At 44.5% G+C, this 27,516-nt stretch overlaps 1 protein-coding gene across 1 annotated transcript in view; it reads left to right on the top strand.

Moving 5' to 3' along the window:
* Positions 1-27,516, top strand: part of LOC306940570 (nesprin-2-like) — a 161,129-nt gene that overhangs the window by 19,930 nt on the left and 113,683 nt on the right. The window contains exons 18-32 of the mRNA XM_079525668.1: positions 663-1,010; positions 1,919-2,010; positions 3,020-3,149; positions 3,396-4,742; positions 6,479-6,634; positions 7,723-7,878; positions 11,086-11,324; positions 12,592-14,632; positions 14,837-15,171; positions 17,177-17,321; positions 18,243-18,443; positions 19,953-20,206; positions 20,310-20,463; positions 22,740-22,886; positions 24,341-24,472. Of these exons, the coding sequence (XP_079381794.1) occupies positions 663-1,010; positions 1,919-2,010; positions 3,020-3,149; positions 3,396-4,742; positions 6,479-6,634; positions 7,723-7,878; positions 11,086-11,324; positions 12,592-14,632; positions 14,837-15,171; positions 17,177-17,321; positions 18,243-18,443; positions 19,953-20,206; positions 20,310-20,463; positions 22,740-22,886; positions 24,341-24,472 (5,877 nt within the window). The remainder of the gene's footprint in view (positions 1-662; positions 1,011-1,918; positions 2,011-3,019; positions 3,150-3,395; positions 4,743-6,478; positions 6,635-7,722; positions 7,879-11,085; positions 11,325-12,591; positions 14,633-14,836; positions 15,172-17,176; positions 17,322-18,242; positions 18,444-19,952; positions 20,207-20,309; positions 20,464-22,739; positions 22,887-24,340; positions 24,473-27,516) is intronic.

Consider the following 27,516-nt stretch of genomic DNA (forward strand, 5'->3'; position numbering starts at 1 on the left):
TTTGGGAAGGTTTTTTTTTTGACAATAATGGAACACCATTTATTTATCTATATTTATATTGAATTGAATTTGAAATTAAATGAAATTCAAATTCACTGTCCCCTCCATTTAAAAATGGCCTCCCCCGGGCCCCCACACTTCTCTCTGTTCTCCGTGCGTTCCCTATCTCTGTGTGTCTTAACACCAAACCAAACCAAAGGGTTGGGTCGGGACAAAACCGTTTTTAAGGGTCAACCACACCAATGCAACTCCTTAGGTTGCATTGGTGTGGTTGACCTTAACCCATTTAGACCTGAGAACGATTCTACAAATGTCTTCTAAATCCTGACAGTTTTCGGGGAAAAAAAATATGTTTCTATGTCAGTGGTTTTCAAACATTTTCATGTCAAGGATCCCAGAAATTATATGAAATTGGCCGCCGACCCCCATCTGAAAATATGTTGTTCCAGGGAGCCCCCAGAAGCAAAGACTTGAGTTAAAAACGTTCGCTCTGAAAGAATATATATTCAAAGCTTTTCACCACATTTTCACGATTTTTCAAAATAGCTAAAGTACCGGTATACCATAATGCTTAAAACACCAAAAGGTGTTCCCATCCAGAATTGGTTAATCCCATCCAATAGAAGATATTAAAACTACAGTTTTACATCTCTCTTTTGCAGGCTTTGCTCCGAGAAATGGGAAACGCAGAGAAGGACTTTCTTCATCTCGTTTCTCTGAAGGACTCTCTCCTGGCAAGTTCAACAACGGCTGAAGCCCAAGCCACCATCTCCATGCAAGTCAGTGCCCTTCAGGCCCAGAAGGGGGTGCTGGAGAGCAGCATTAAAGAAAGGTTGGCACGGGTTCAGGAGAACATGGCCCCAGGAGGAGGAGACCAGCCATGTAGAGATAACACATCCTGCTTACAAGAGGAGCTACAAGACTTGGCTGACAGTTTGGCAAAACTGTCCGAAAATGATGACATGACTGGTGACTTCAACAGACTGAAACAGCAGTGGGATATGATCAAGGTAAACTTGTTTGTACTGTACCACCACCGCTCCAACCACTCTGGTGTGTTAACACAATAAACTGTTCAACAAATCAAAGAGAAGAGAGTCTCAGTCGGAAATAAAAATCACTCTGAAAATCAAATAAAACCGTTCTAGTTCAATATGGCTCGACAAGATGATATACAGTATGGGGTTTCGGCTATCCAGCCTCACACACTGATGAAAAACAGTTTGATTTAGATAGTGTATGTGCGCGACCCTCTTCGCTTTGATTTATTTGATAAATGTAGACCTTTATATTGCACAGTTGGTAGTACTGCAATTCCTGTGGAGTTTGCATGTTCTCCCCGTGTCCCCTAGGGTAGGTAGGTACCCTCACAAAAAACATGCAGTAATCCTGGTCTCTAAACCGCCTCCCCCTGGCCAGCCGGGGCACCTGATGGAGGGGAAAGGAACTGGTTGGAATAACGTGTTCCTTCCACGCGCTACGTCCAACCAGGGAAACTCCCCCGTCAGGTGTAAAGGAGCGACTTGGACACTCATGCATGAAGGAAGCATGAGTTCAAGTCCGTTGCTCTCCCCAGGTTGGCGGAGGGTGTGTAGAGCCCAGGATCACATTAGATAATTGACACAGGGGTGAAAAATGGGTTACAAAATCGTGGGATAAAAATTAATTAAAAAAATATATTGCACCATTAGACAATAAAGTTTCTGCCCATCTAGTATCTGCAGTGCACATAATGTACATGTCATATACACGCACGCACGCACGCACGCACACACACACACACACACACACACACACACACACACACACACACACACACACATACATATATATATATATATATATATATATATATATATATATATACACAGTGTATATATGAGTAAATACCAAACGGAGAAAATCATTTCTTTCCCAGGACTATGACAGCAACTTGAAGGAGCTCTCTCACCCGCGAACCCCAGGAGGGTCGACGGTCTCAGAAGAAACACTTCCTGCAGAACATGACAGGTACAGTGAAGTACTGTGCTTCATAGCATATATGTGACCAGATTTGACTGAGAGACTGCCATCGCGCAAATTCCAGCTTTTCACCAGAGGAGAAAAACTTTTTTTCCCCAAAATGAGTTAATAGCACAGGCAGACTCTTCACATACTAGAGCATGTCTGAAATAAGTGTCAGAGCTGAAATCGAAATGTAAATATGAAATAAATGCTTAAACGTAGCTAGGTGTAATGTTAGAGACCACAGAAGTGAACCTTTCAAGCCTGTTTTCTCAACTCGCTGTTTTCTGCAAGACATTACTCTATAAGCCATATCTCCAAAACTGGTCGGGTCAAACTGAACAACCAATGATTCCCTGCTTTCATATGACATGAAAAAACGAAAATTCAAAAAAATCCAATGGCAGTCCCTCAGTCAAATTTGGTCACATATATACATGTGTCAGTGTTCCCACGGTCGTGAAATACCTGGAAATATTTTTAAATTAGATTTTTTTTCCTGTCCTGGAAAAGGTTTGAAATGTATCAAGGGTCCTGGAAAAATAGTTGTCTATGCATTGTGTTTGGCTATTGATTTTGTTAATAAAAAACACATTTTCCAAAACATGTATAACGTTACACGAAATACGTAAATTCATTGGGTAAAAATGTGTGGGAACCCTGATGTTCATCCCCGTAACAATAGCTGCATAGAAAAGGCCTTGTTGTTTGTTGGATGCAATTGTTTTCAAATTGTCTTTTCCCACTATACCACCGTTCCCCACTATACCGTTCCCCACTATACCACCGTTCCCCACTATACCGTTCCCCACTATACCACCGTTCCATCCTGTCTCACCTGGTGTCCTGGTCTCTCCCCGATATACCACTGTTCCATCCTGTCTCTCCCCGCTATACCACCGTTCCATCCTGTCTCACCCCACTATACCACCGTTCCATCCTGTCTCACCTGGTGTCCTGGTCTCTCCCCGCTATACCACTGTTCCATCCTGTCTCACCTGGTGTCCATGCCCAGCATCCTGTCCTGCATTCTTCAGAAGAAGCAGGAGACTGCCGAGCACGTAGGCAACGGAGTTAGAGAAGCTATCAGCCAGCTGGAACAATGGAACCAAAGGGTGAAATCCAGCACATCGAAGCCCACACAGGTGAGACTCACCCACCCAGCCATCCATTTGTTCATCCATCTATTTTAAGGACTTCAGATTTAGGGTTAAGGTTAGCTTGTATTATTGCTGAATGTTTGCCCCAGTATAAGGATGCTCTTGTTCATAATGATTTAACATGATCTATGAATGTTATGCAGAAACTGAAAGTTAAATGTCACAACGTCAACTGTGAACTTTCAGTTTTAGCATTTTCTATGGTGACCCTGCATGTGTTCTCCATCACAGGCAGATCTTGACAAGGGACTGCAGCTTCAACAAGCCGTGCAGTGGGTGATCTCACACCGAGAGTTCCTCGTCAACTGTCTGGGGAAGAAACGCACAAAGAAATTGCAGAAAAGCGCCTCCGATGCTCTCTGTGAAAGTGCTGATGTCACATCCTGTGTGGTGAACCAAGAGGCTGACATTGGCGTGGAGCCGGTGCCGAAAGCTCAGCCTGCCTGTGTACCTGACTCTGCAGATGTTGACTGTGGCGTGGAGCCGGTGCCGAAAGCTCAGCCTGCCTGTGTACCTGTCTCTGCAGATGTTGACTGTGGCGTGGAGCCGGTGCTGAACGCTCAGCCTGCCTGTGTACCTGTCTCTGCAGATGTTGACTGTGGCGTGGAGCCGGTGCTGAACGCTCAGCCTGCCTGTGTACCTGTCTCTGCAGATGTTGACAGTGGCGTGGAGCCGGTGCTGAACGCTCAGCCTGCCTGTGTACCTGTCTCTGCAGATGTTGAGCTCACAGACATGTCAGAGTTTGAGACCAGAACAAATGTAGCTACCCATTCCTATCAGGGAGACAAATGCAGCGACGATGACTCCAAAACAATAGTGTTGGATGCGCCTCAGTGTCAGCCACAAGATGTTAAACACGGTGAGAGCTGCAGAGAGCGCTCTGAGAAGGAATCCACACATAGTTTGTCAAATAAAAGTAGGAGCAGGGCCCTCGCTATAACAACGGACGGTGAATCGAACAGTGTGACTTCTGCGGTGCAGAAGTCAAATATTCCAGAGTCAAAGGAGTCTCGATTAATGGAAATAATTTTTACAGGGTCCCAACTACACAAATGCACAGATGAGAAAAGCCATTTCTGCAAAAGTCCCGAGCCTGCAGGCAGTGATGAATTGATTATTCACAAATCTGTTTGTGTGGCTGCATCTGACACTGATCCTGCTGGATCGGTACATGCAATAACCTGTCCAGGTATCACAGCTGAAGCAATGACTGGCTTGTGTCACATAAAAGACAAGCAGGCAGAGAGCTCAGTCATGTGTACTGTGGATGGCCCAGGGCAAACAATGCTCGAGGGGGATGCCTTACTGCAAACACAGCTCCTGAGTACTCGCAGTACAAGTGTAGCTGTCGCGCAACAGGACATGGCTACTGACACCTTACAAACAGAGAGCATGCATATCGTAGGCAGAGGAATGGAAGACAAGGCATATGCAGACAATAACACTGAATGCATAGACGCTGCAAACAACCACACGCCAGGAGAAACTCGGGACAACCTCAAGTTTCACGAAGCTGGAGGGGAGTCGGAGTTGCATGCAGCGCTGGAGGTAGCATCCTCTGAGGGAACACAGGGAGAGGTAAGATATTCGGTTTTGTTCAAAGAATATCTTTTAGTTGCTCTTCTTTATTCTAAGGTCCACTCCGTATTCTCTTTCACGTTAATGCACAAAACATATACATGCACAAAATACAAACCTTTTTTTTTTTAGTAAAAGTTTTTTATTACATGTTTAGAGAGGCGTTACTGAAAAGTGTGCTTTTTGATTGATTGATTGAAATATTTATTAACAGTTTGCAGAATTACAGTACATTTCAAGCACAAACTCAATACAAAGGCTGTTAACTGTGAGTGGACGACCCAATTAAGCATTACACTTGTTTACAAGAGGGTCCACCATGTTCAATTCATCAAAACATTTAGAGACGTACAAATAGACACTTCTATATAGACAAAGAACAGAACAGGAATTCATCATAATGGAGGTAAAAAGGGAAAAGAAACATATACAGTGAGGGAAAAAAGGGGGGGGGGGGCAGTTTCGAATTGCAGCCGTCCGTAGGTGCCCTTTGAGAGCGGTTTTGAAGGAGTCAAGGGATTCGCATGTCTTAATGACTGTTGGTAGGGCGTTCCACATTTTGGTGGCATAGGAGCGAAAATAATTTAGTCCCTTGTTTGTGCTTGACTGATGCGTGGAGACAGGCAACGAGAGAGAACTTATTGTCCTTGACTCCTTACTAGCATGAACCACACCTGTACACCTGGTCTTCTCTTTTACATAGGCATTTGCCTTTCACCCTTCTGGCTTCTGCCTGAGGGCGAAGTGAGTTTGCGTAGAGTAGAGGGAAACATTTGTAGGTGGATCCGTCCGCCTGCTGTAAAGATGTCCTGACATTTTGACCAACGAACTTGAGATGCTTTAAAAAAGAAAATCATCACATGCCATCATTAAATCTGCAAAGTTCTAAATTAAATTGAGCTGCAATGATATAAGTATTTACCCCAAAACTTTACACACACTAGATAAAAAGGGTTCCGTTTCTGTCTATGGAATTCTCTATTGTCAGTAGTCTTTCATTAACTTGCTTTTTACATGGCATGTAACATTACATGAGCTCTGAATTCCATCTTAAACATTATCTCTATATACAAACATAATCTATCTCAAAACTGAATGTACACCAACACTAGTGAATGCTTTAAACTGCAGCGACATTGATTTCTGTTAAATGTTTGCCACAGGAATGTCTGGTGACGGAGCTCGGAATACGAGAATGTAAATGTTTGTTTTTACAGATACTTTCTCATGACGTCACATTCACAACACATCAGTCACCTGCCAGTGCAGAGTCCACCTCCCACAATACGTTCCCTGTCTGCCTCCGCCCAGCTCTAAAGGCACGCCTTGGGTGCTACTTGCCATATAAAGTTTTTATAAGGCACTAAAGGCACTGGCACGTCCCCAAATCCTATATATTGATGTGACGGTTGACCTGATATTTCAGGTGTTAGTAGTTTGTACCCACATAACCTAAACAAACACACTAATAAATCAGTCATATTCTGAAGAATTGGCAGAATGTGTTTCTTTTTCAAAGTCAGGATCTGGGCCTTTCGCCCCTCAGGGCAGACAGCTCCCTCCCTACTCTGGCACATTCCTGTGTTAATAGCTACACTGAGTCGCCGGGCTGCAGTCTGTCTGCTCTGCAGCGTTCACTGAGACCGAGGAGAGGACGGGGCAGGAAGCCTTGTTATTTATCTTGTGCCAAACATGGGAAAACATGGGAAACTATGCGTTTATCCGCGTTCCTGCAGAACCGAGAAGGAGTAGAAGCCGAGGGCAGGGTGGCCGCCGGGACGATGTCCGATTCGGGGGCTGGAGGGAGCGCAGGTGGACCAACGGAGTCCTCCATCATGCTGGGCATCCTGTCTGAAATACAGGCGCTGGTGGAGACAAGCGACATCACAAATGTGAGTATTGCATCAGGTGGCTTTTAAGAGAGGCAGCAGGTTAGGTTTCTTAGAATTTAATAGAAGGTTTGTTTCCCGAGCGCTGACTCACGGGCTGTGTCAGAGCATGTTAAACATGTTGTCTTTGCACCTTTTCACAAAGTTTGAATTATTTGCTTCAGCAGTTATTCGTAGAGGACCTCCAGAGAGAGGGAGAGAGACACAGAGGCTCGATAATAGAATTATTGTATCATATAGTATTTCAGTCACTATGTTGACGCCGTGCACTCAAGTCGGTACAATATATTATTGCTGAAACATGCATGCATGACAACGTTTTACTCTCAAATATAAACACTCACAGTTCCTTAGTTTGTATTTGTTTCCATAAATGGATTGAAATCCCCATTATAACTGCATGGATCATTAGTGAATAGATAAGACTTGGGTAATTAAATGTACTGTTGCCCTGGTGATGCTGTGGTCCCAAGATGCCACTGACAGGCAGAGGAAGGAGCATTTCCTGTTGGGGTATAGGGTCATTACCAGACCCTGTATACTTACTGTACTGTGTATAAATACACAGACTACCAGCAAAGCATAACTTGACTGCACACAAACTTATATCATATGTTTGCGTACATGCGTGCGACGTGCGTACATGCGTGCATGCGTGCATGTGAATGCAAGGGATAAGGGATACACAATGATAAGGGATAGGGATCCCGATAGGGTCATTTCGCTCCCGATCCGATTCTAATCATTTGATTTTTAGTATCTGCCGATACCGATTTTTCCCGATCTGATATTTACATTTGTATTGAACACATATGCCATATCACAATAGTACAATATCCAAAATCACAGACAATATCCAGTCTAATTAGTAATTATATCATGATATAGATATTGATACTAGGGATGTGCCGATCATGTTTTTTTGCTCCCGATCCAATTCCGATCATTTGAAAATGACGTGATCGGCCCCCGATTTCCGATCACGTGGATCGGATCGTGGACAACCCTAATGAGAGATACTGCTTTCTTCCCCCTTTTTTATTATTGTGCTATTTATTTCCATATTATTATTGTTGCATATTATTTTACAGAGGGCAGAGCACATGGATGGAACTTGGCACCTGGAGTGCTCTCCTAGAGAAGCAGAGATTCAGCTGGAGAGGGCTGTGATGAGGGTGATGAGGTGTCGCTATCAGCCGGCCCAGCTCAGTGTCACTGCGATGACCACACAACTGGAGGAGGCAGAGGTGAGCATTGGCCACTGAAAGGGTCACTTCTCCCCTTTTGCAACCAGAGCTTATTTTAATGATGTTTAGGACACAATAAACACTTTCCTGGGGTTTTTATGTATCTAATATATATATTTTTTTAATATATTTTAGTAATGATGCCATGTTCATGACCAAAAACCTGTCATGAAAATGTGGTCTCACTTCCTTCCTGGACTACAAAGTCACACCTCCACAAGGAGGGGAAGTGCACTAAAGCATTATGGGCATTGTAGGAATTCAGCAATCCAGTCAAACCCTATTCAGTATTTTAGCTGTGACGTGAGCGCGAGCACGTGAGATACTTCCGGGTCCTACTTTTGTGTCCCCATATACGCTTTTGTGTCCCCATAGAGTTATACTGTGACGCTCCGTCGGACTAAATCTGAGACGAAAACAACCACGAAAGTCTAATTTTACCGCTTTCCTCGCAACAACAAAGCTGCGCTGCTCTCCCAAATCTGGCTGTGACAGGCCGTCTGCCCCACACGGAATAATATCGCCATTTTATTTCATTGTGTCAACTAAATCCTCATTAATGCAAACTAGATTCAACATACTCAAGCCTGCAAACATTCTAAATATGCCCCCGAAATATTTTACTGAGCAAATGGACTACCACCTTCAATAATAATGATAATAATAGTCTTTATTGTCTCCACATCATATTTTTTTTTGTCATGGAAACTTGTACAAAACATTAATAATTCTACTCGAGTTGGGAGCGTTAAGACCCATTTTAACCCTCAATGGCTTCCTTTCTGAAAAATAACGTAATTGTAAAAAGATTCACGCGTTTAGATATTCTATTTAGAATGAGATGCGGACGGAGCTGGTGCCACTTGGACCCGGACGTAACGTAGCACTACAAAATGACGTCGGACTTAAATACTGAATTGACGAATCCAGAAACGGGTCTCATGGTCGCAGTTTACGTATTTCCTGTAGGCGGACTCGACGTAGCAGCGGGGTTTAAACCCTCACCAGGCGCACCTCTTCTACTATAGTGAACTGTAGAGTGACTGATGTTAGTCTGCCTCAAATGTTACTCTTTTACCTGCTTTTTACTAACACTAACATTACAAAGATGCCCAGAACATCGAGATGAACCTGTGTAGTTTATGGCTGCTCCAACAGTAGCAGTAGTGGCAACATAAAAAAAAACAAAAAACGGAATGTCAAAATATCCACCGCGGTGGCTGAGACCAGAGCCATTGAGTAATGGTTGAGACGAAGCAGTGAAAGGTCCTGAAAGATACATAATGTCAGTCTTACCCAATACCCAATCTTTCTGTTTTATGAACACAAGGCTGCTGTATTTTATACCTCATACTAAGCATTTAAAGTATGTGCGGGTTTACCCCGCAGCTACGTCGGCTCCGCCTACAGGAAATACGTAAGCTGCGACCATGAGACCCGTTTCTGGATTCGTCTATAGTGAAACACACAGACTCCATTATGTTTCTGGCCAGAGGGTGAACATTTCAAACTGTGCTCCTGTTATCTACTACAAATACTATGAACATTGAGTGACTGCAGTTTCTTCCAGCGGTGACATGTCCCTGTGAGACCTGAGGCCCATTCCATAAGGCCTCCGGCAGTTCTCACACTTTCAGGTTCTTTCAAAAATGTAAAAAGGAAGCATGAGTTCAAGTCCGTTGCTCTCCCCATGTCCCCCACATATATGGGGACTAGGTTGGCGGAGGGTGTGTAGAGCCCAGGATCACATTAGATAATTGACACAGGGGTGAAAAATGGGTTACAAAATCGTGGGATAAAAAAATTATAAAAAGGAAAAAAAGAAATTAGCAGATGTACAAACTAGCAAAGTGGTACGAAGTGACAGTGGGTATACATTAGGCACCTCGCGGACACATTTGTATGGTCTCTTTATTTTTGGTTTCCTACATTTTGGTTTTAATTATTGTTACTAGACCGGTGCCGGCCCGGCTCTAGAGCAGGGGTTCTCAACCCGTGGGTCGCGACCCCTCAGGGGGTCGCCAAATTATTTAAAAAAAAAAAAAAAAGATTTTTTTTTAAATTTTATTTTCACGATTTTTCAAAAATAGCAGATCTACAAGCTCGTAGCGCGCCACTCGGTGGCGCGCTATGAGCTTGTAGATCTGCTATTTTTCAATAGCTAAATTATAACAATGCTTAAAACACCAAAAGGGGTTCCCGCCCAAAATGGTTTAAGGTTATTGTAGCAGTCAATTTATCTTGGGGGTCGGGAGGGGGCGGGGCGGGGGTCCCGAGACATTGCAACATTTCTGGGGGTCCCCGGCCAAAAACGTTGAGAACCCCTGCTCTAGAGCACCGAGTCGTTAACAATGGAAGTTGGAGATCCATGTCCCACCCGGCTATGCAATACCCGTAGTACCCGTGTCCCTTATATGAAGAAAATCACTTTTTTGGGTCCAGCACCGTATAAAAACAAGGACGTGCATTTTCCTTTCCTTTACTTGTGTCCCTTATATGCCCATATATGGAGATTTCTGTATCTGTCTCTCTGCGTCCCTTTTTCCCATTTCTATATATGGAGTTCTGTATCGGGCATGCCAAAATATATGTGTGTAAATTATCTGCATTGCTAATCCTACCACTTTGTGCTGTTTGACTTTTGGGATAAAAATTAGCTAAACAAAATACCTGCACTGTTGAAGAGTTATGTGCAGTATTATGTATTACATTTCAACAGACAGAATGATCCTAATCTTAGGTTGTCTGATGGTTGCTTTAAAGGTTTCATGACATTCATTTTCATTAATGTTTATTCTTTGTTTTTCTTTTAGGTTCTATGACCCCAATTACACCCAAACAACCTGAACTTTGAACATTCAGTGGATTTTCTGTGTTCTGGGATTTTTTCTGTGTCTGTGAAGCCTTTTTGATCCGCAATGAAAACAGGCAAAACAGTGAAAACAGTGACTTCTGCTGGCAAATCCCATTGTCATATATGGCAGGCTGTGACATCACAGTCAGCAGGACAATCAGAGCACTTGTTTGAGCCAGAAAACCTCAAACCACAGAAAATCTACTGAATGTTAAAGGTTCTGTTTTTTTGGGTGCAATAAGGGCCTTTCTGCGGCCATCTTCTAAAACACAGGGAGAGAGGTGGGGCCGAGAAAACTTGAGCTCCGAAAACCTAAAATTACAAAAAAATAATAATGTCACAATCCCTTTCAGGAGCACAGACGCTGTGTGCTGGAGCAAGTAGCTGCCATGAAGCTGGAGAGCGCCAGGCTTCATGACCCCGCGGTGCTTAGGAACATGGAGGGGCAGTGGAGCGCCGCCCTGCTGGACGCCTCCGCCACGGTGCAGGTCAAGGCCGCTCAGCAGGACCAGGTCACACACTATCACAAGCACATGAAAGCCATACGAGTCCTCCTGGATGTCCTGGCTGGTGAGATGGAGAAGCTGAACCTGTGAGTAAACCTGTAGAAGTGTATCGTTAATCATTGGTTAACCAGTTTACAAGGGTTTCTGGTTTCAGTGTTTACAATAGGGCTGCAAGCCTGCAACCCAAAGATTTAATTTCCTAATCGATTAATTATGTTGATCTTTTTTGAGGGGCGCTAGCCCGTCCTATACACAGGTTTAATGTTTGTCTGTAGTTCAATGTTTATTTTGTAAACGCCATTGACAATGAAGGGAAAATGTACGTCATAATGTGCCATTTACGTCATATTGTCTCTTTATTGCTAATGCTGTTTAATGTTTGTGTTTGCACCGTTTGTTTTACATCACCTAATGAACATGAGTTAGACTTTAATATATTAGCACCCCTTTTTATTATTATTCAGTTATTCTGAGTGATACATTCAATCCATACAGACAGAGATGGTAAAAAAATCTATTTAAAGCAGCATGAGCAGGCCAAGGGGGCAGGCAGACTTTCCAACGTTGAAGCTCTCCTCCCTAGTGGTAGGAGGAGGGACTACAGGCGGACCCGTGGATTCATGACCGGGAAACCCCGTGCAGCTGGGCTTTAACATTGAGCGCTCGGTTGCACTTCCGCATTTGACCACCAAAATTTGGTGGTCAAATGCGGAAGTAGACGTTCTGAGACGGTACTTCCGGCAGTCTTCCGGGTGCTTCAAAACGCCACTGAGCAACTTCCACTGACATGAATAGCTGGGGGGGCGGAGCTTCGCGCCAGTTCAGTCTCTATTATATATATACTCTATGGAGCAGGCATGTGCACACATAGACAATCGACATAGACATGTAAAGGAGATCGAGCCCCTGCCCTTTTAAAAAAACGCAAATGACCTCGTCTCCATGCTGTACTCGAAGGCAGCATTAAGAGAATTGCCCCTGTATAAATAAGATGCCGTATGACCCATCTCCAGTAAAGCCTGATTATACTTAATTGAGCTGGTTGGGATGTCAAATCAAATCCATGTCATGTACCTTTTATATTTTTGTGGGACATAATATGCTATATATTTGTTAAAGTTACATAGTGCTGCTTTAAGAACAAAATGATACATGTTATTGGACTTAATCCATATTAGACAATGACATTGCTAAATGTTATTGTCACCCAGTAGTCAGAAACATAACTTTTCATTGTATTATGATAATGATGAACAAAGACAAACTTAAATGTTTGTGAAGCTGAAAATAGCATATTAGAAAAATCATCATTTGATGACTAAAATTGTTGCTGTTTTTTCTGCTTATCGACAGAGATGCTTTGGGAAGCAGCGCCCTGCAAGCTGGAAGGCTCCATGTCCTCCTGCTGACCATGGAGCAGAAGAAGGGCCTGATGGCGGAGCTGCTCCGCTCATGCAGCCGGCTGTCGGCCCACTTGACGGACGCCGAAAGTTCGGGCGCTCTCATCGCCCAGCTCGGGGACGTGCAGGAGGAATGGAGACTCTTAGAGGGGAACGCCAAGCGAGCCCTGAGGCACGCCACCGTGGCCGCCTCCCAGTCCTCCCTCCTCTTGAAGGAGGCGGAGGAGCTTGAGGCCGCGCTCAACGGCATTCCGTCTTTGCTCCAGTCCACTAAGATACCCCATCGCATTAGAGTCACCACGGACCTGAAAGCACATCAACGCCGCTTCCTACACTTACAGTCCCAACTCAACGCCCTGGAGCACTTTGCACTTGGTCGCAAGGAGAAAGAGGTGATAGAGCGTGTTCTTAACCGCATGAGGCCCTTGCTGGAATTCATCATGAACCAGGTGCACACTTATTTACAGTTAAGCATTGCCATCCCTTCACTAGCTAACATCACCAAGCAATTAAATGAGTTGGTCATGTGGGCCAAGCAGGCGGAGAACCACATCACATTTGGGAAAACATTAGCGCTTTTTCCCGAAGAGGCTTGCATCCAAATTGCCGAGATGAGGAAATTTCAGTCTGATATTTTGTCCAGGCGGTCCAAGATGCAATCGGAAGTAGAAGAAATAAAGGCCATGATGACCTCTGATATGGACCAGGAGGAAATCCACCAAGTCTGCACCTCTCTGAAGATGGTTGAGGAACTGCATGCAACCACTGCTCAAAGCTCCGTTCATGCTCTGGAGGACATGGAGAAAGACCTGGAGCAGAGAGAGACGCTACTAAGCCAACTGGCTAGCACGGAGGCCTGGCTAGCAGAAGTGCATGTCAAAAGAGACCCCTGTGTCCACATAGAGAAGGCGTCAAAAGCCGACGTCAAAGAGTTGGAAAGCAGACTCGGAATGCACAAATTGGCCACAGAAGAGACAGAATACCAGCTGAATCTGGTGGAAGATCTGGCAGAGATCAGTAAGGAACTAGCGATAACTTTGAATCCGGCAGAAAGTCATTACCTGATAAACAGAGTCTCGGGTCTCTGGACAGAGCTGGATGGAATGGCAGCTCATGAGCGAGCAACCAGCTGGGAATTGGAGGAGCTAATTCACGAGCGGACCTCTTCAGATGAAGAGTTAGCCGCCGTCCGGGCCAGCTTGAAACAGATATCTACTGACTTAAGTCACCAGACGTTCCCTTTGACAAAGGAGACACTCTCATCTACTATGCTTTTGAAACACACGCTAATGGAGCATCAGTGTCAAGTCCAATCACTTCTGCACTGCGAGGAGGCCAAGCGAAGCTCTCTGTTATGCACCATCGAGGACCTGCAAGAGAGGTGCAAGGCGCTTTACAGCCAAACGTTGGAGCAAGACAAGTATGTGCACCTCCAGAAACAAATGGAGACATCCAGGGACATCGCACAGAAGCGACTCCAGCATGCCAAAGACAAGTCCGTAAGCCTGGGTGAGAGGTTCAGATTGTGCCAGATGCTCTTGGTCGAACTTCCTCTGGTGAAGACCCAGTGTCAAGAAGCGGCTGACCAGTTGGAAGCCATCGCTCCGGACCTGTACCCTTCCCAGCTTCATTCAGAGAGGCACAGGATCAGCAGCACCGTCGAGACATTGGTTTCTTGGGAGCACGCCATCACCGCCGATATCAGAAATGTGGAGAGCAAGCTTATCCAAGGGCTCCACTTCCACACTGAGCTGCGTGCCTTGATGGACATTTTCCAGAGGACGAGGCAGGAGTTGGAGGCAGCCGAGACGGTGTGTCCGGATGAAAAGGCCATAGATGTTGCCCTGCGTAGGTGTTGGGTCATCTGGAGGAACCTAGAGTCTGGGATGCGAGTACTGGAAGCTTTGGGAAGGAAAGAAAAAATTCAACTGGGGAAAAACGTGGAACTGTACAGCCTCAGAGATGCAACCACGCAGGCATCCCATACACGGATGGTAAGCTAAACCACATGACAATAAATACATGTATTTTATTATTTGTATTATTTTTTAACTTTTAACATGTAGTATATAGTATATTCATTTTTCTTCAATTGTATTTGCCATCACAAGCAAATGTGATATATTTCCACAGCCAAATATATGTATTACCGGTATTTATTAATGGTGATTAAATACTGATATGTATGCCCTATACAGGAGAGTTTGTCTCAGGCTCGAGAAGCCTTGAAGGACTACCTCTGGGCCGCTCAAGGTGCAATGGCCTTCCTCCACAACGCTGAAGCCACCTTCTTGTCGGCTCGGGGAGGATTCTCCGACTGTACCGAGGAGCAGAGGCAGACCCAAGAGGCTCTGGCGTCTCTGGAAGACAGCCTGGGTGCACACATCAGACATCTGGTGCAACTGGTGCCCCTGCAGTGCTGCCTCTCCCGACCCCAGGCCGAGCAGCTCCACATTGGCATCCTGAGCCAGTTGTTGGTGGGTAGAGCGACGCTGGAAGCCCAGGCCCAGCTGAGACTGGAGGCACTGCAAAGGTAGGTGTGGTTTTCTCACCTACTGTTTTGAAAATGTATAATATATTGTCATATTGCTGTTGATAAATAAGTGACGTCATGCTGCTATCTAGGGAAAGTTGGTTTGAAGATGAACTGCTGGCCTGGGCCATGGCTCAGTGGTCCAGACACCTTGGCTGGCAATCCAGTCTGGCAGTGTGCCGTGGGTTCGACTCCCGATCCCGACGGCCTTTACTGCATGTCTTCCCCCCATCTCTCTCCCCATTTCCTGTCAGCCTACTGTCAGTCCCTCCATTAAAAAAAAAAAAAAAAAAGCGAAAGCCACAAAAAAGAGATGAACTGCTAAACCTGTGTTAAAGCATAATGACCTGTTTGTTGTTGGGTAATGTGTGTGTTCCTTTCACAGCAGTCACACTGAGACCTCTTATCTTCTGTGTTTCTCTAAAACCCTGCTGACATTGTGCTAAAATCTATAATCCTCACTTCCTGTTCTTAGCAACTACCCTCAGTGGCCGTGACGTTGCTTGCTCGCTTTGTTTAGGACAAAACCATGAACCTGACTTCAGAAAATAATATGAATCAGGTTCATAAGGCCGTAAATGATAGACTGTATATGGGCTGTTTCTTGGACACAACATGCATTAGGAACACAGAAAAAAGGCTGAAAAATACAGAAAGGACTATTTACTGTGTTAACCCATTTTGACCTGAGATCAGATTCTAAAAATGTCTTCTACATCCTGACAGTTTTCTGAAAAAGCTATGTTTCTATGTCAGTCGTTCGATTTTTCAAAAATAGCAGATCTACAAGCTCATAGCGCGCCACCGAGTGGCACGCTACGAGCTTGTAGGTCTGCTATTTTTGAAAAGAATTTCAATAGCTAAAGCATAACATAATGCTAACACCAAAAGGGGTTCCCGCCCATAATATGGATTGCATCTTACACATTTTAGTTTCTAGACTATGATAACCATTGACAATGAACTGAAATGCACATCAACAATAAGCATGTGCTTTTCCTCTTCACGCCTGTTTGGAAAAGGTTGTTCAGGGTGAATTGTGTTTCTCAGGGCAAGTCTTGACCTTTGCATCTTGCCATCTAGATTCTAGAAGTTTCTATTATATAAATACCCTGGGGCACAAAAGTCTGAATTAAGTGCTGCATTTTAATCCATAATCCGATATCTTGTTGTAACATAACCTTCGAGAATGACTACCTCTTGGCAAAAAATTCCACATCAATCATAATTACAGTGGAAGCTTTTGTGCTGGTTTTGTGTAGGTTGATAATATTCTTCTATAATGGGTTAATACACTAGAGTTTATGGGAATGAGGCACAGCAGAGAAATGATAACTCACCTGTTTGATCTGAGATTTACAATAGTTTGTCACACAGTTTACGTTCTTGTTCAACTCCCAGGAAAGGTTTTATTTTTGGTGACACAACGGTGACACATTTTAAAAAATGTGCTTGAAAATGTACTGGTAAAATGCAGTTATCAGGCCATTTTCGATATCAATGTCCCATATTCCAGTGGTTCCAAAAGTGGGGTCCGGGGACCCCCAGGGTTCCTTGAGGGAGTTCCAGGGGGTCCCCAGTTAAATGATAGTTAGGAACTAAATGGACCCTTATGGGTCTGTAACTCTGACAGTGTACAAATGGAACCAAATGGACCCTAATGGGTCCATTTGGTTCCATTTGTACACTGTCAGAGTTAAATTAACAGTGATTTACATTGGGTCCCAGAGATAGAACTGCCATTAAATAGGGGATCGTAGCCTAATTCAGGTCAAACCGCGGGGTCCCTTGAAATGAAAATGGTTGAAAATCACTGCTAGAGCCATTATCTCTTCAAATGGGGGTCCGCGGGCTGATTGGTGTCAATTTGGGGGTCCTTGACATGAAAATGTTTGGGAACCACTGCAATATTCAATAGTCATGTTCCATTCAATTCAAATGATGCCTAGTTTCTACATTTATCGGTATCAACTGTTTATTATCTTACGTACATATGTCCATGTAGGTGTGCTGCCAGGACTTGCAGCCACAGGGAGTCACACCAAGACATACGACGGCTTATTTCCAGATGTGAAGCCAAGCTGGCAGAAAGTGGCACAGACCATGTGACCTCATATCAGGAATGTTTGGAGCAACAAAACCGAGCTAAGGTACCATAACACATTCAGTGGAGATTCACTTGAATGTGTGGATAATATGCATTATACTGTACTGAACCCGCAGCCTGTACTTATCAGATTGCTCAAGCAGTCATAGGATAGCTTTCTGTTTGAACTTGCTCAGGGTGATTGCAGCACGCGCCCAGATGTTTACCACAAGAATGCAACAAAGTCATATCAGGGTATCTGAATTATTCTACACGGTAAAATCCTTTATAGTATTATTTATTTCCTTATAGGGCCCGGCCCGTAATGGACTGGTCCATGTGGTTCCATTTCTACACTCTCCTAAATTAATTAAGATCTTACTGCTCTTTAAATCTGCACTGTGACATATTTGTAGAGTCATAAAAAAAAGTCTAAAAATAATGTACTAAACTGTTTCACTGAGGCATAAACCCACATAAAGTGGGTTGTTTTTGGCAGCAGATTTTGATTTTAGTTTAAGTCATAGTCTCTTGAATAGTTTTCATTTAGTTCTAGTCAGATTTTAGTCACCTGGAATGTTTTAGTGTTCGTCTAGTTTTAGTCGACTACAGTTGATTTAGTCAACTAAAATGTATTTTGGCAGGCCTTGATGCCGTCGTAATTTTTGCTGAAAATAGCCGATCTACAAGCCCACAACGCGTTGCAGTGCGACGTGTTGTGAGCTTGTAGATCTGCTATTTTCACCATGCAACCAAGTGTAAAATGACTTGTACTGGATCTCTTGTCCACTAGTCCCTTCCAAACATTTTAGTCTAGTTTTTATTTGTTGACGAAATTGTCAGTATTTTTTGTTTTCATTTAGTTTCCATTTAGTTTTCGTCAGTGGAAAAAGGTAGTCGACGAACATTTTTCGTCTTAGTTTTAGTCGACGAAATCAACACCGGCCTGTACCTATACGACTGTTTTCTCCATTGCGGTTTGCAGTCCCTGATGACGGAGCTCCGTGGCCTCACTCAGATGTTGGAGAAACTGGGGACCGGCTGTCCCGTTCAGGGCTGTGAAGTAGGCAAGGACGGCGAGCTGGGCGCCCTCTGGAGGCGCTGGGCGTCGCTGCGACGTGGCATCGGTCTCCTGCTCGCCCACTCTGTACAGAGAGGAGAGGAATGGAAGGACATCGCCACCAGCGTGAGTCACAATTAACAATTAAGTGTCCATACTACTCACTCCAGGGGTCACACTGCGTAAGTGCGTATCTGCAATCTCTTATGTTTTGTTTTTTCAAAAATGTTATCCCACGATTTTGCAACCCATTTTTTCACCCAGTCAATTATCTAATGTAATCCTGGGTGCTACGCTTCCTCTGCCAACCTGGGGGCGGATTCTATTCATGAGGAGTCCAAGCCGCTTCTTTTCACCTGACAGGGGGGAGTTTCCCCGGCCGGACGTACAGTAGCGTGTGGAAGGAACACGTTATTCCGACCAGTTCCTTTCCCCTCCCATCAGGCGCCCCGGCTGGCCAGGGAGGATTACTGCATTTTTTGTGAGGGTACCTACCCTAGGGGACATGGGGAGAACATGCAAACTCCACACAGAAAGGCCCTTTTGCCAACCCCGCCTCGGGTATGGGTACTGATGACGCGGAGGAGAGAACACGCCCCCAGCGGGAATCGAAAAATAAAATAGTTAAATGCAGTGGAGGTTAACACGCATGTGTGGGTGGGATATGTACTGTCAAGCTCTACTTAAGCTCACCTGATTCATTATTCATTGTACTTCCTCCTGTTGTATTGTCAGTGTTGTCACTGATGTTGTAATGTATGTCTGTGCTTTGTCTGCTCCCCCCCCCCCCCCCCAGCACCATAGGCTAAGGCTGTTCCCCTAAGCCTTTCTGTTTGCCCTGGGGGGAGTTTGTTATACACTACAGTAGATGTATATCCACCTGCTCTTAAATGGTTGTCTGCTAATGTGCTGAGCAGGGAGTAATGTATAGAGCAGAGCCTGAACGCCAAGATCAAATATAATATTCACACTTGCATTTAGAATGTTATTAGTCTCAATCTATTTGTGAGTTATCTGACTGAACTGTAGTCATTAACACGGGTCACGTAAACATTCTTGTTTGGAATTGGAACAGCATCAATCATTACTACATCAGTATTGCTATTCAGATCATGATGTTGACCAGTGGGTCGCCTCAAGCGAAGTTACCCATTTATGTTCGAGTCTAGATTTTCTTTCCTCGTCGAAAATGGCAAATCTACTGTGTCGAATGTTCACCTGTTATGACTCGCCCAGAAAGAAACACCTTAGGGGTGCTAGGGTTCATGTGGTTAGATGAATGGATGGTTGAATGAATACATATTGTGTAACATCTACTATCTTGCATTAGGCATATCCAACCTCTTCTCTCTGCCCCTAACCCTAAACCTGAGCCTGACCCTAAACCATGGTTTAGGGTCCATAGCTCACCCCCTCAGAGGCATATACTTACGCAATTAGTGCTGCTCGTATTTATCAGAAAGAAGGACAAAAAAAGTGCTTGGCAACTGTGCTTAGAGTGACAAGCATGTCATCTGAAACCATCCTTGAACAGTAGTGTCAGGTGACCCCGGGCCCAGCGGGCCTCACCCTGGTCATAGAGAGAGGCTTTTCACACATAGCTTAACGTTTTTGTTCTTTGTTTTTTTCTCTTAGATGGAGCAATGCTGCAGTTCTCTAGCCAGTCTCCAGGCCGAGCTGCCCGACTCCAGCGCCGCCGCGACCCCCGCCACGCAGGGGGAGCCCCACGAGCTGCTTGCCCATGCCCAGATGCTGGAGCAGGAGCAGCAGGCCCTGGCCTCCCTGGAACACCGTCTGGAGCACGTCCTCAGCTTATCCAGTCCTCCGGATGTAGCCAGCCTGGCTCCCGTGGCAGAGAAACTGGAGGAGATCCAAGAGAACTTCAGGAGGTAGGTACACTATAGACGATGATGACGTCAGTCACGCGGAACATCCCGAAAATGCCCTTTTGAGCGACAGGAGCACTGACAAAGAAACAAATGTCCTCCACAGCTTGAAGGAGAGGAATGTGCAGGTGATGACGGCAGCGCACACAGCTGAGACGGAGAGACAGAGAGTACGGGACGAGATAGGAGAGGTGGAGACGCGCGTGGCTGACATGTTTCCCTCCGTGGAGCAGCCGTGTGTGAATCAGTGTCAACAACAGGTAGGATCTTGTGTTCTAGTATGGGTCCAGGCCAGGACACTCGGGGGGTCTTTGAGCGGGATCTAGGGGGTCCCCAGATAAATGATTGATAGTTTAATTGTCACCATTATTACTGTACATAATTATACTACAACTCGAGAACATACACAAAATGGTCATTCTGACTTCTGATGAAAGTAAGGTTGGACCAGTGACAGACCATATGGGACTAAATCACGTCTAACATTAACAATGTTCTTAGATTGGGCTTCTAGCGATAAAACATTTTATCAAAAGGTCATCTGTGTTGTTATAAGTAGACAAAGACATCCAGTGGCGTGCACAGACATTTAGAGGGGCAGGTGCTCAAGTTAAAAAAGGGCACCTTGTGCAGCGCGTGGAACCGGCCGGTTGCCTTAATCCATTTTGGGCGGGAACCCCTTTTGGTGTTAGCATTATGTTATGCTTTAGCTATTGAAAAATAGCAGATCTACAAGCTCATAGCGCGCCACCGAGTGGCGCGCTATGAGCTTGTAGGTCTGCTATTTTTTCAAAAGGAAAAAAAGGGTTTTTTTCTTCTTTTTTTTCAAAAGGGCACATTGCCAAAAGGGCAGGGGCTCTAGCTCTAGCACCCCCTAGTGTCTATCTGTGCACGCCACTGAAGACATCTATTGATGCCATGTCTTTAACCCATTCAGGACGGGAACCCCTTTTGATGTTTTAAGCATTATGTTATACTTTAGCTATTGGAAAAATAGCAGGTCTACAAGCTCGTAGCGCGGCACCGAGCTTGTAGATTTTTGAAAAATCGTGCAAATGTGGCGCAAATCTTTGAATATATATTCTTTCAGAGCGAATGTTTTTAACTCAAATCTTTGCTTCTGGGAGGTCTTTGGAACAACATATTTTCAGATGGGGGTCCGCGGCCAAATACAGATAATTCTGGGGGTCCCTGACATGATAAAGGTTGAGCACCACTGACATAGAAACATAGGATTTTCAGGGAAAAAAAAAGATATATATATATATATATATATCTTTTTTTTTTTTTTTTTTTGGCTTTCGCCTTTATTTTATATTTTTTATAGAGGGACAGACAGTAGGCTGACAGGAAATGGGGAGAGAGATGGGGGCGTGACATGCAGTAAAGGCCGTTGGGATCGGGAGTCGAACCCGCGGCACACTTAGACTGCCAGACTTGGACTACCGGCCAAGGTGCATGAACCGCTGAGCCACAGCCCAGGCCGATATATATATTTAGACGTTATATCTGGTGTTGTTCATCTTCATGCAGGCAGTTTGTAGGTCAGCGTTTGTCCGTTGACGCTGCTTGACCGGACAGTGCTCCTGTAATTACATTATGTCATTATTGGTCATAATTGGTCTTTCATGTCCTCCAACAGTCCGGACGGAAAATTCAGTGTTTTTAAAATGAAGAAGTATTTCACAGCAAATGTGAAAGAGTTTATTTTATTTAGGCTACACAGTAAAATACCTCAAATCTCTTCGAGGTATTTGCTCTTGTTCAATTTAAAATAGTTGCGTATTTCTTGGACCACTGCACTACTGAAGAAAATATCTCTGGTTTCCTATATTTCTATTTTTGGCAGAGCCTACTTTCACTAAAGCCTCCCATTCAAAGCTCTGTGTGAATCAGTCATTCCCCTTTTTTCCAATATAATATGAACCTCTAAGCCAGGGAACCTGTGTAATAATATGAACCTCTAAGCCAGGGAACCTGTGTAATAATATGAACCTCTAAGCCAGGGAACCTGTGTAATAATATGAACCTCTAAGCCAGGGAACCTGTGTAATAATATGAACCTCTAAGCCAGGGAACCTGTGTAATAATATGAACCTCTAAGCCAGGGAACCTGTGTAATAATATGAACCTCTAAGCCAGGGAACCTCTGTAATAATATGAACCTCTAAGCCAGGGAACCTGTAATTGAAGAATTAGATTAGAAAGGCTCTTTTTGAAGGGTAAACGTTTGAGCCTATTCTCCCCCGTCACGTCACGTTATTAACCCATTTTGGGCTTTTGGTGTTAGCATTATGTTATGCTTTAGCTATTGAAAAATAGCAGATCTACAAGCTCATAGCGCGCCACCGAGTGGCGCGCTACGAGCTTGTAGGTCTGCTATTTTTGAAAAATCGAAGAACGACTGACATAGAAACATAGCATTTTCAGAAAACTGTCAGGATTTAGAAGACATTTTTAGAATCTGATCTCAGGTCAAAATGGGTTAATTTTTCTGTGCCTCCCACTCCTCCCTCTCTCATGTGTCGGTTGACAGGAGGTCAGGGAGGCTCTGTCTTCAAACAGGGCGGAGCTCCAGCGCATCATGGCCAGCGTCCAGAGCAGGTACGCTCTGGACGTTCCCGCTGACATCAGCTGTCGATTACAGCAAGTCCAGCAGTCCCTTCAGAGAGCAGAGGAGAAGGTAACACACAAACAGGCATTATTCTTCCTATTCCTCTTAACAGTTTGACGCCATACCCCGCGGAACCCGCCTTTTAGTCAAATATCCTACGCTGCCTGGATTGTTTTATTACCTTTGGAGCATACGCTGAAGTATTTGGGCGTTTGATCCGTGAAGATCGGGTAAGAAATGGTCGTTCGTCTTGTTATGATCAGATGCACCAGCGGCCATGACAATGCGAAACGAAACCAAAGTGCAGAGCAAGTTGTAGTCCAAACAAACCCCCCGTCCACTTGCATTGGGCTCAATTTCCCAGAAGCCCTAGCAGCCCAGATGATGACTTGATTTCCGGTTTCGTCATCATAACGCGACGGCCTCGTCATCAGGTCACGGATAAATGCACTGTTTATTTTTAATTATTTTAAAACAGAGAATTAAACACATTAAACAAATAGCGGGAATGTCGTATTATGCAGCAGCGCAACACTGGATCAAACAATTAGCGGCAGTAGAACTGTTTTAAAGGACCACTTCACCACTTTTCAACCTATCTTCATATAATAGGTCCTCACTAATAATCATGATAAAATGGCACGATTTTTTTCTACTCAGTCTGTGTCACATAGGAGGGCTGTGGGCAGTTTAGAAACCGTCCTCCAGTGACATCATCAATAGGCAGATTCTTTTTTAAACAAGATTTTTTTTACAAAAATGTTTAGATTTTCATTATCGTGAGAACGATGGCTTCCATTTTCGCATTGCAACTTTTCAGGACTAGAAAGCCTGCAGTTTCTATTAGCTTGGATTCCCCATCGATGATGTCACTGGAGGACATTTTCTGAACTGCCCACAGCCCTCCTATGAGACACAGACCGAGTAGAAAAAAATTGAGCCATTTTTTCATGATTATTAGTGAGGACCTATTATATGAAGATAGGTTGAAAAGTGGTGAAGTGGTCCTTTAAGGCGGCCGTGGCTCAGGAGGTAGAGCAGGTCGTCCAATGATCCCTGGGTCAGCGGTTCGAATCCCGGCTCCTCCTCCTGTCCACATGTCGAAGTGTCATGTTATTGGGCAAGACACTGAACCCCACATTGCCTCCAATGAGTCGGTCGGTGTGAGCTCGCCACTATTGGATGTGTGAATGTGGGAAGTGAGGACGCTGGCGTCGACTGTCCGCCGCTTCACCTCCCAATGCATGAATGAATGAACCATTTGTAAAGCGCTTTGAGCAAAACGCTATAAAAATGCAATTCATTATAGATGCTCGTCACATGTACATTATTCATGATGTAGAAATATCACATTGCCAGGCTGTCACTTTAAGTGAACCTCATTTTTTTTTAAGCTAATAATAGGCCTTTTTCAGTGAAGTTAAATTGTGTGATTTGACTGTCCACATTTACACTGTGTGTGTGTGTGTGTGTGTGTGTGTGTGTGTGTGTGTGTGTGCGTGTGCGTGTGCGCGCGTGTGCAGTTCCTGGAAGGCAGCGGTCCGCTATGTAAACTAACGAACAGAGTGGTGGACGTTCACTCTGGGCTGGAGGGAGTAAAGGCCTTGCTAGAGCAGAGGAATACAACCTTGGCTGAGGCTCAACACACGCTTAAGGTTTGTGTGTGCGTGTGTGTGTGTGTGTGTGTGTGTATTATGCGGAAGAAGGCTATGTGTGCAGGGATTCAGGGAAGCGTTGTTGTTCTTTGTGCTGCCTGTGCAAACAAGTGCCTGAAGGACCTTTTCTACGAGTGCTGTAATCCTTCTAAATGTTAAACATGATGACCTGAGATCAGATTCTAAAAATGTCTTCTAAATCCTGACAGTTTTCTGAAAAAGCTATGTTTCTGTGTCAGTCGTTCTTCGATTTTTCAAAAATAGCAGACCTACAAGCTCGTAGCGCGCCACTCGGTGGCGCGCTACGAGCTTGTAGATCTGCTATTTTTCAATAGCTAAAGCATAACATAATGCTAACACCAAAAGGGGTTCCCGCCTAAAATGGGTTAAACATGATGACACTTCACAAAACGGTGTAGAAAAGACGACGTGAGGAATTGGGTAAAAGTTGGTCATAACATTATGTGGCGGAGGTATCATATTCTGCATTTATTATAGCCTTATTAACTTGTTATTCTTATTTGATCTGGTTACCCGACATCTCTCAGAAGCCACCAACGTACTGAACAGTGACTTCTTCAATGGCAAAATGTTGTATACGTGTGTGTGTGTGTGTGTGTGTGTGTGTGTGTGTGTGTGTGTGTGTGTGTGTGTGTGTGTGTGTGTGTGTGTGTGTGTGTGTGTGTGTGTGTGTGTGTGTGTGCATGGCCATCTCTTACAGTACACACCTTCCAATATACATACTAATTTATGAAATTAAAACAAACGCACATCATTCCTGTGTCATGTATGTACTGCATGTGCATCCACACACAGTCACACATGCATGGGAGGGTGGTGGTGGCGGTTGGTGCATGGGTGGAGCAGCCAGGGAGGACTGGACTGGAGGGGAGGTGGTGGTGGTTGGAGGTTGGAGCAGCTAGGGACAGGGATGTGCACACATAGACATCAAAGGGGGCTTCAGCCCCTGCCCTTTTACCCGTCTGTAAAACAACTGCCCTTTCCAGACCACAAACGAATGCAACATTTACTATGGTGAAAGAAATGCAAAATGCTCTCCCTCTCCTTTCCATGCCATGCCGGAATTCGGAAAGTCTCCTGAACTTGAACACAGCATTTTTGAACAAATTTGTTTAGAAATCCATGTCGTGCACCGCATCTCCACTAGCTAAAGAGTGCTGGGTTGCGCCCCTAAAATAGCTGATCTACAAGCTCTCAACGCGTCGCGCTGGAGGAGAGGGTGTTGCTAATTTGACAGTATGCCAATTGCTTCACACGAGGCTACACCACTGATGGGGGAGACACGCATCACAGATCCCCAACCAGAATCAAGTCATGTAATTGATGCACATGCACATGTCTAGTGGAATTAGTCCATTCGTGCCTTTAGGTTCCACACATACACTTATATTAACATTAAAGGACCACTTCACCACTTTTCAACATCTCTTCATATAATTGGTCCTCGCTAATGTTCATGATAAAACACCACCATTTTTTTCCTACTCAGTCTGTGTCTCATAGGAGGGCTTTGGGCAGTTCGGACACCCGTCCACCAGTGACATCATCATTAGGCAGATTTTTGTTGAAAGATTGAAGATTTGTTTTAAAATATATTTAGATTTTTATTATCGTGAGAACGATTGCTTCAACTTTTGCATTGCAACTTTTCAGGAAAAGAAAGCCTGCCGTTTCTATTAGCTTGGATTCACCATCGATGATGTCACTGGTGGACGGGTTTCTGAACTGCCCACAGCCTTCCTGTTCCTATGAGACACAGACTGAGTAGGAAAAAATTGTGGTATTTTATCATGCACATTGACAACCTTGATGTGGCCAACTACTTGAATATCTTCTTTACAAACATAGCAACAACTCTGGTTAACAAACTGCCCTCCCACTCTGGGCTCTTTGGTGTAGAGCACATTACAACCTTCTACAGAAACCTAGGTGTTTGTAAAGACGATTTTAAACTAGTTATGGTAACAACTGATGAGGTAATTAAGAAACTGAGTGCCCTCCAACCCCACAAGGCCACAGGCCATGACAACATTCCCTCCAAATTTCTCAGAGACTCAGCCATCTCTATAGCTCCAATCATCACCCACATAGTAAACCTCTCCATCAAACAGGGACAGGTCCCCCAAGATTTCAAACTGGCCAAAGTAACCCCCTTGCACAAGAAAGGGAGTAAATTAGACCCCGGCAACTACCGCCCTATTTCTATTCTTAGTTCCATCTCGAAAGTGATGGAAAAAATAGTCTATGAACAGGTTGAAAAGTATCTTGCCACTAATAAATTATTGTACGAGTTCCAATCTGGCTTCAGAACATCCCACTCCACTGACACATGCCTTCTCTATTTGAGCGACCACATCAAACAAGAGGTGGACGCTGGCAAATACTGCGGCATGGTCATGCTGGACCTCCAAAAGGCTTTTGACACCGTGAACCACTCCATACTGGTTAACAAGCTAAAAGCAATTGGTTTCGATAGCACATCAGTGAGCTGGATGCAATCCTACCTGGAGGGGAGAGAACAGATGGTGGAAGTGAATGGAACACTGTCCCCCCCCTCCCAGTGAGCTGTGGCGTTCCACAAGGAAGCATACTAGGGCCTCTACTGTTCCTAATATATGTAAACGACATGACTTCAGCTTGTGACTGCAACTTGTTCCTGTTCGCAGATGACTCAGCACTGCTGGTCTCGGACAGGGACAAACTGCAGGTTGAAAATGCCCTCAGCTCTGAACTCGGTAGAATCTGCACCTGGCTCGCTGATAACAAACTATCTTTACACCTGGGAAAAACTGAATCCATTCTCTTTGGCTCTATTAGTAATCTCAGCAAGGCAAATGGCTTCTTGGTTAGAGTGGGTGACAATGTTATCACACGTAAAGATGAAATTACCTACCTAGGTTCCATCCTGGAGGCTAATCTTTCCGGTGATAAAATGGCCACCAACGTAATCAAAAAAGTCAACCATAGAACAAGATTCCTCTACAGGATCTCCTCACTGGTCAACAAAAACACCTTGAAGACCT

The sequence above is a fragment of the Electrona antarctica genome (genome assembly GCF_951216825.1).
Source record: "Electrona antarctica genome assembly, chromosome: 17".
Classification (NCBI taxonomy): domain Eukaryota; kingdom Metazoa; phylum Chordata; class Actinopteri; order Myctophiformes; family Myctophidae; genus Electrona; species Electrona antarctica.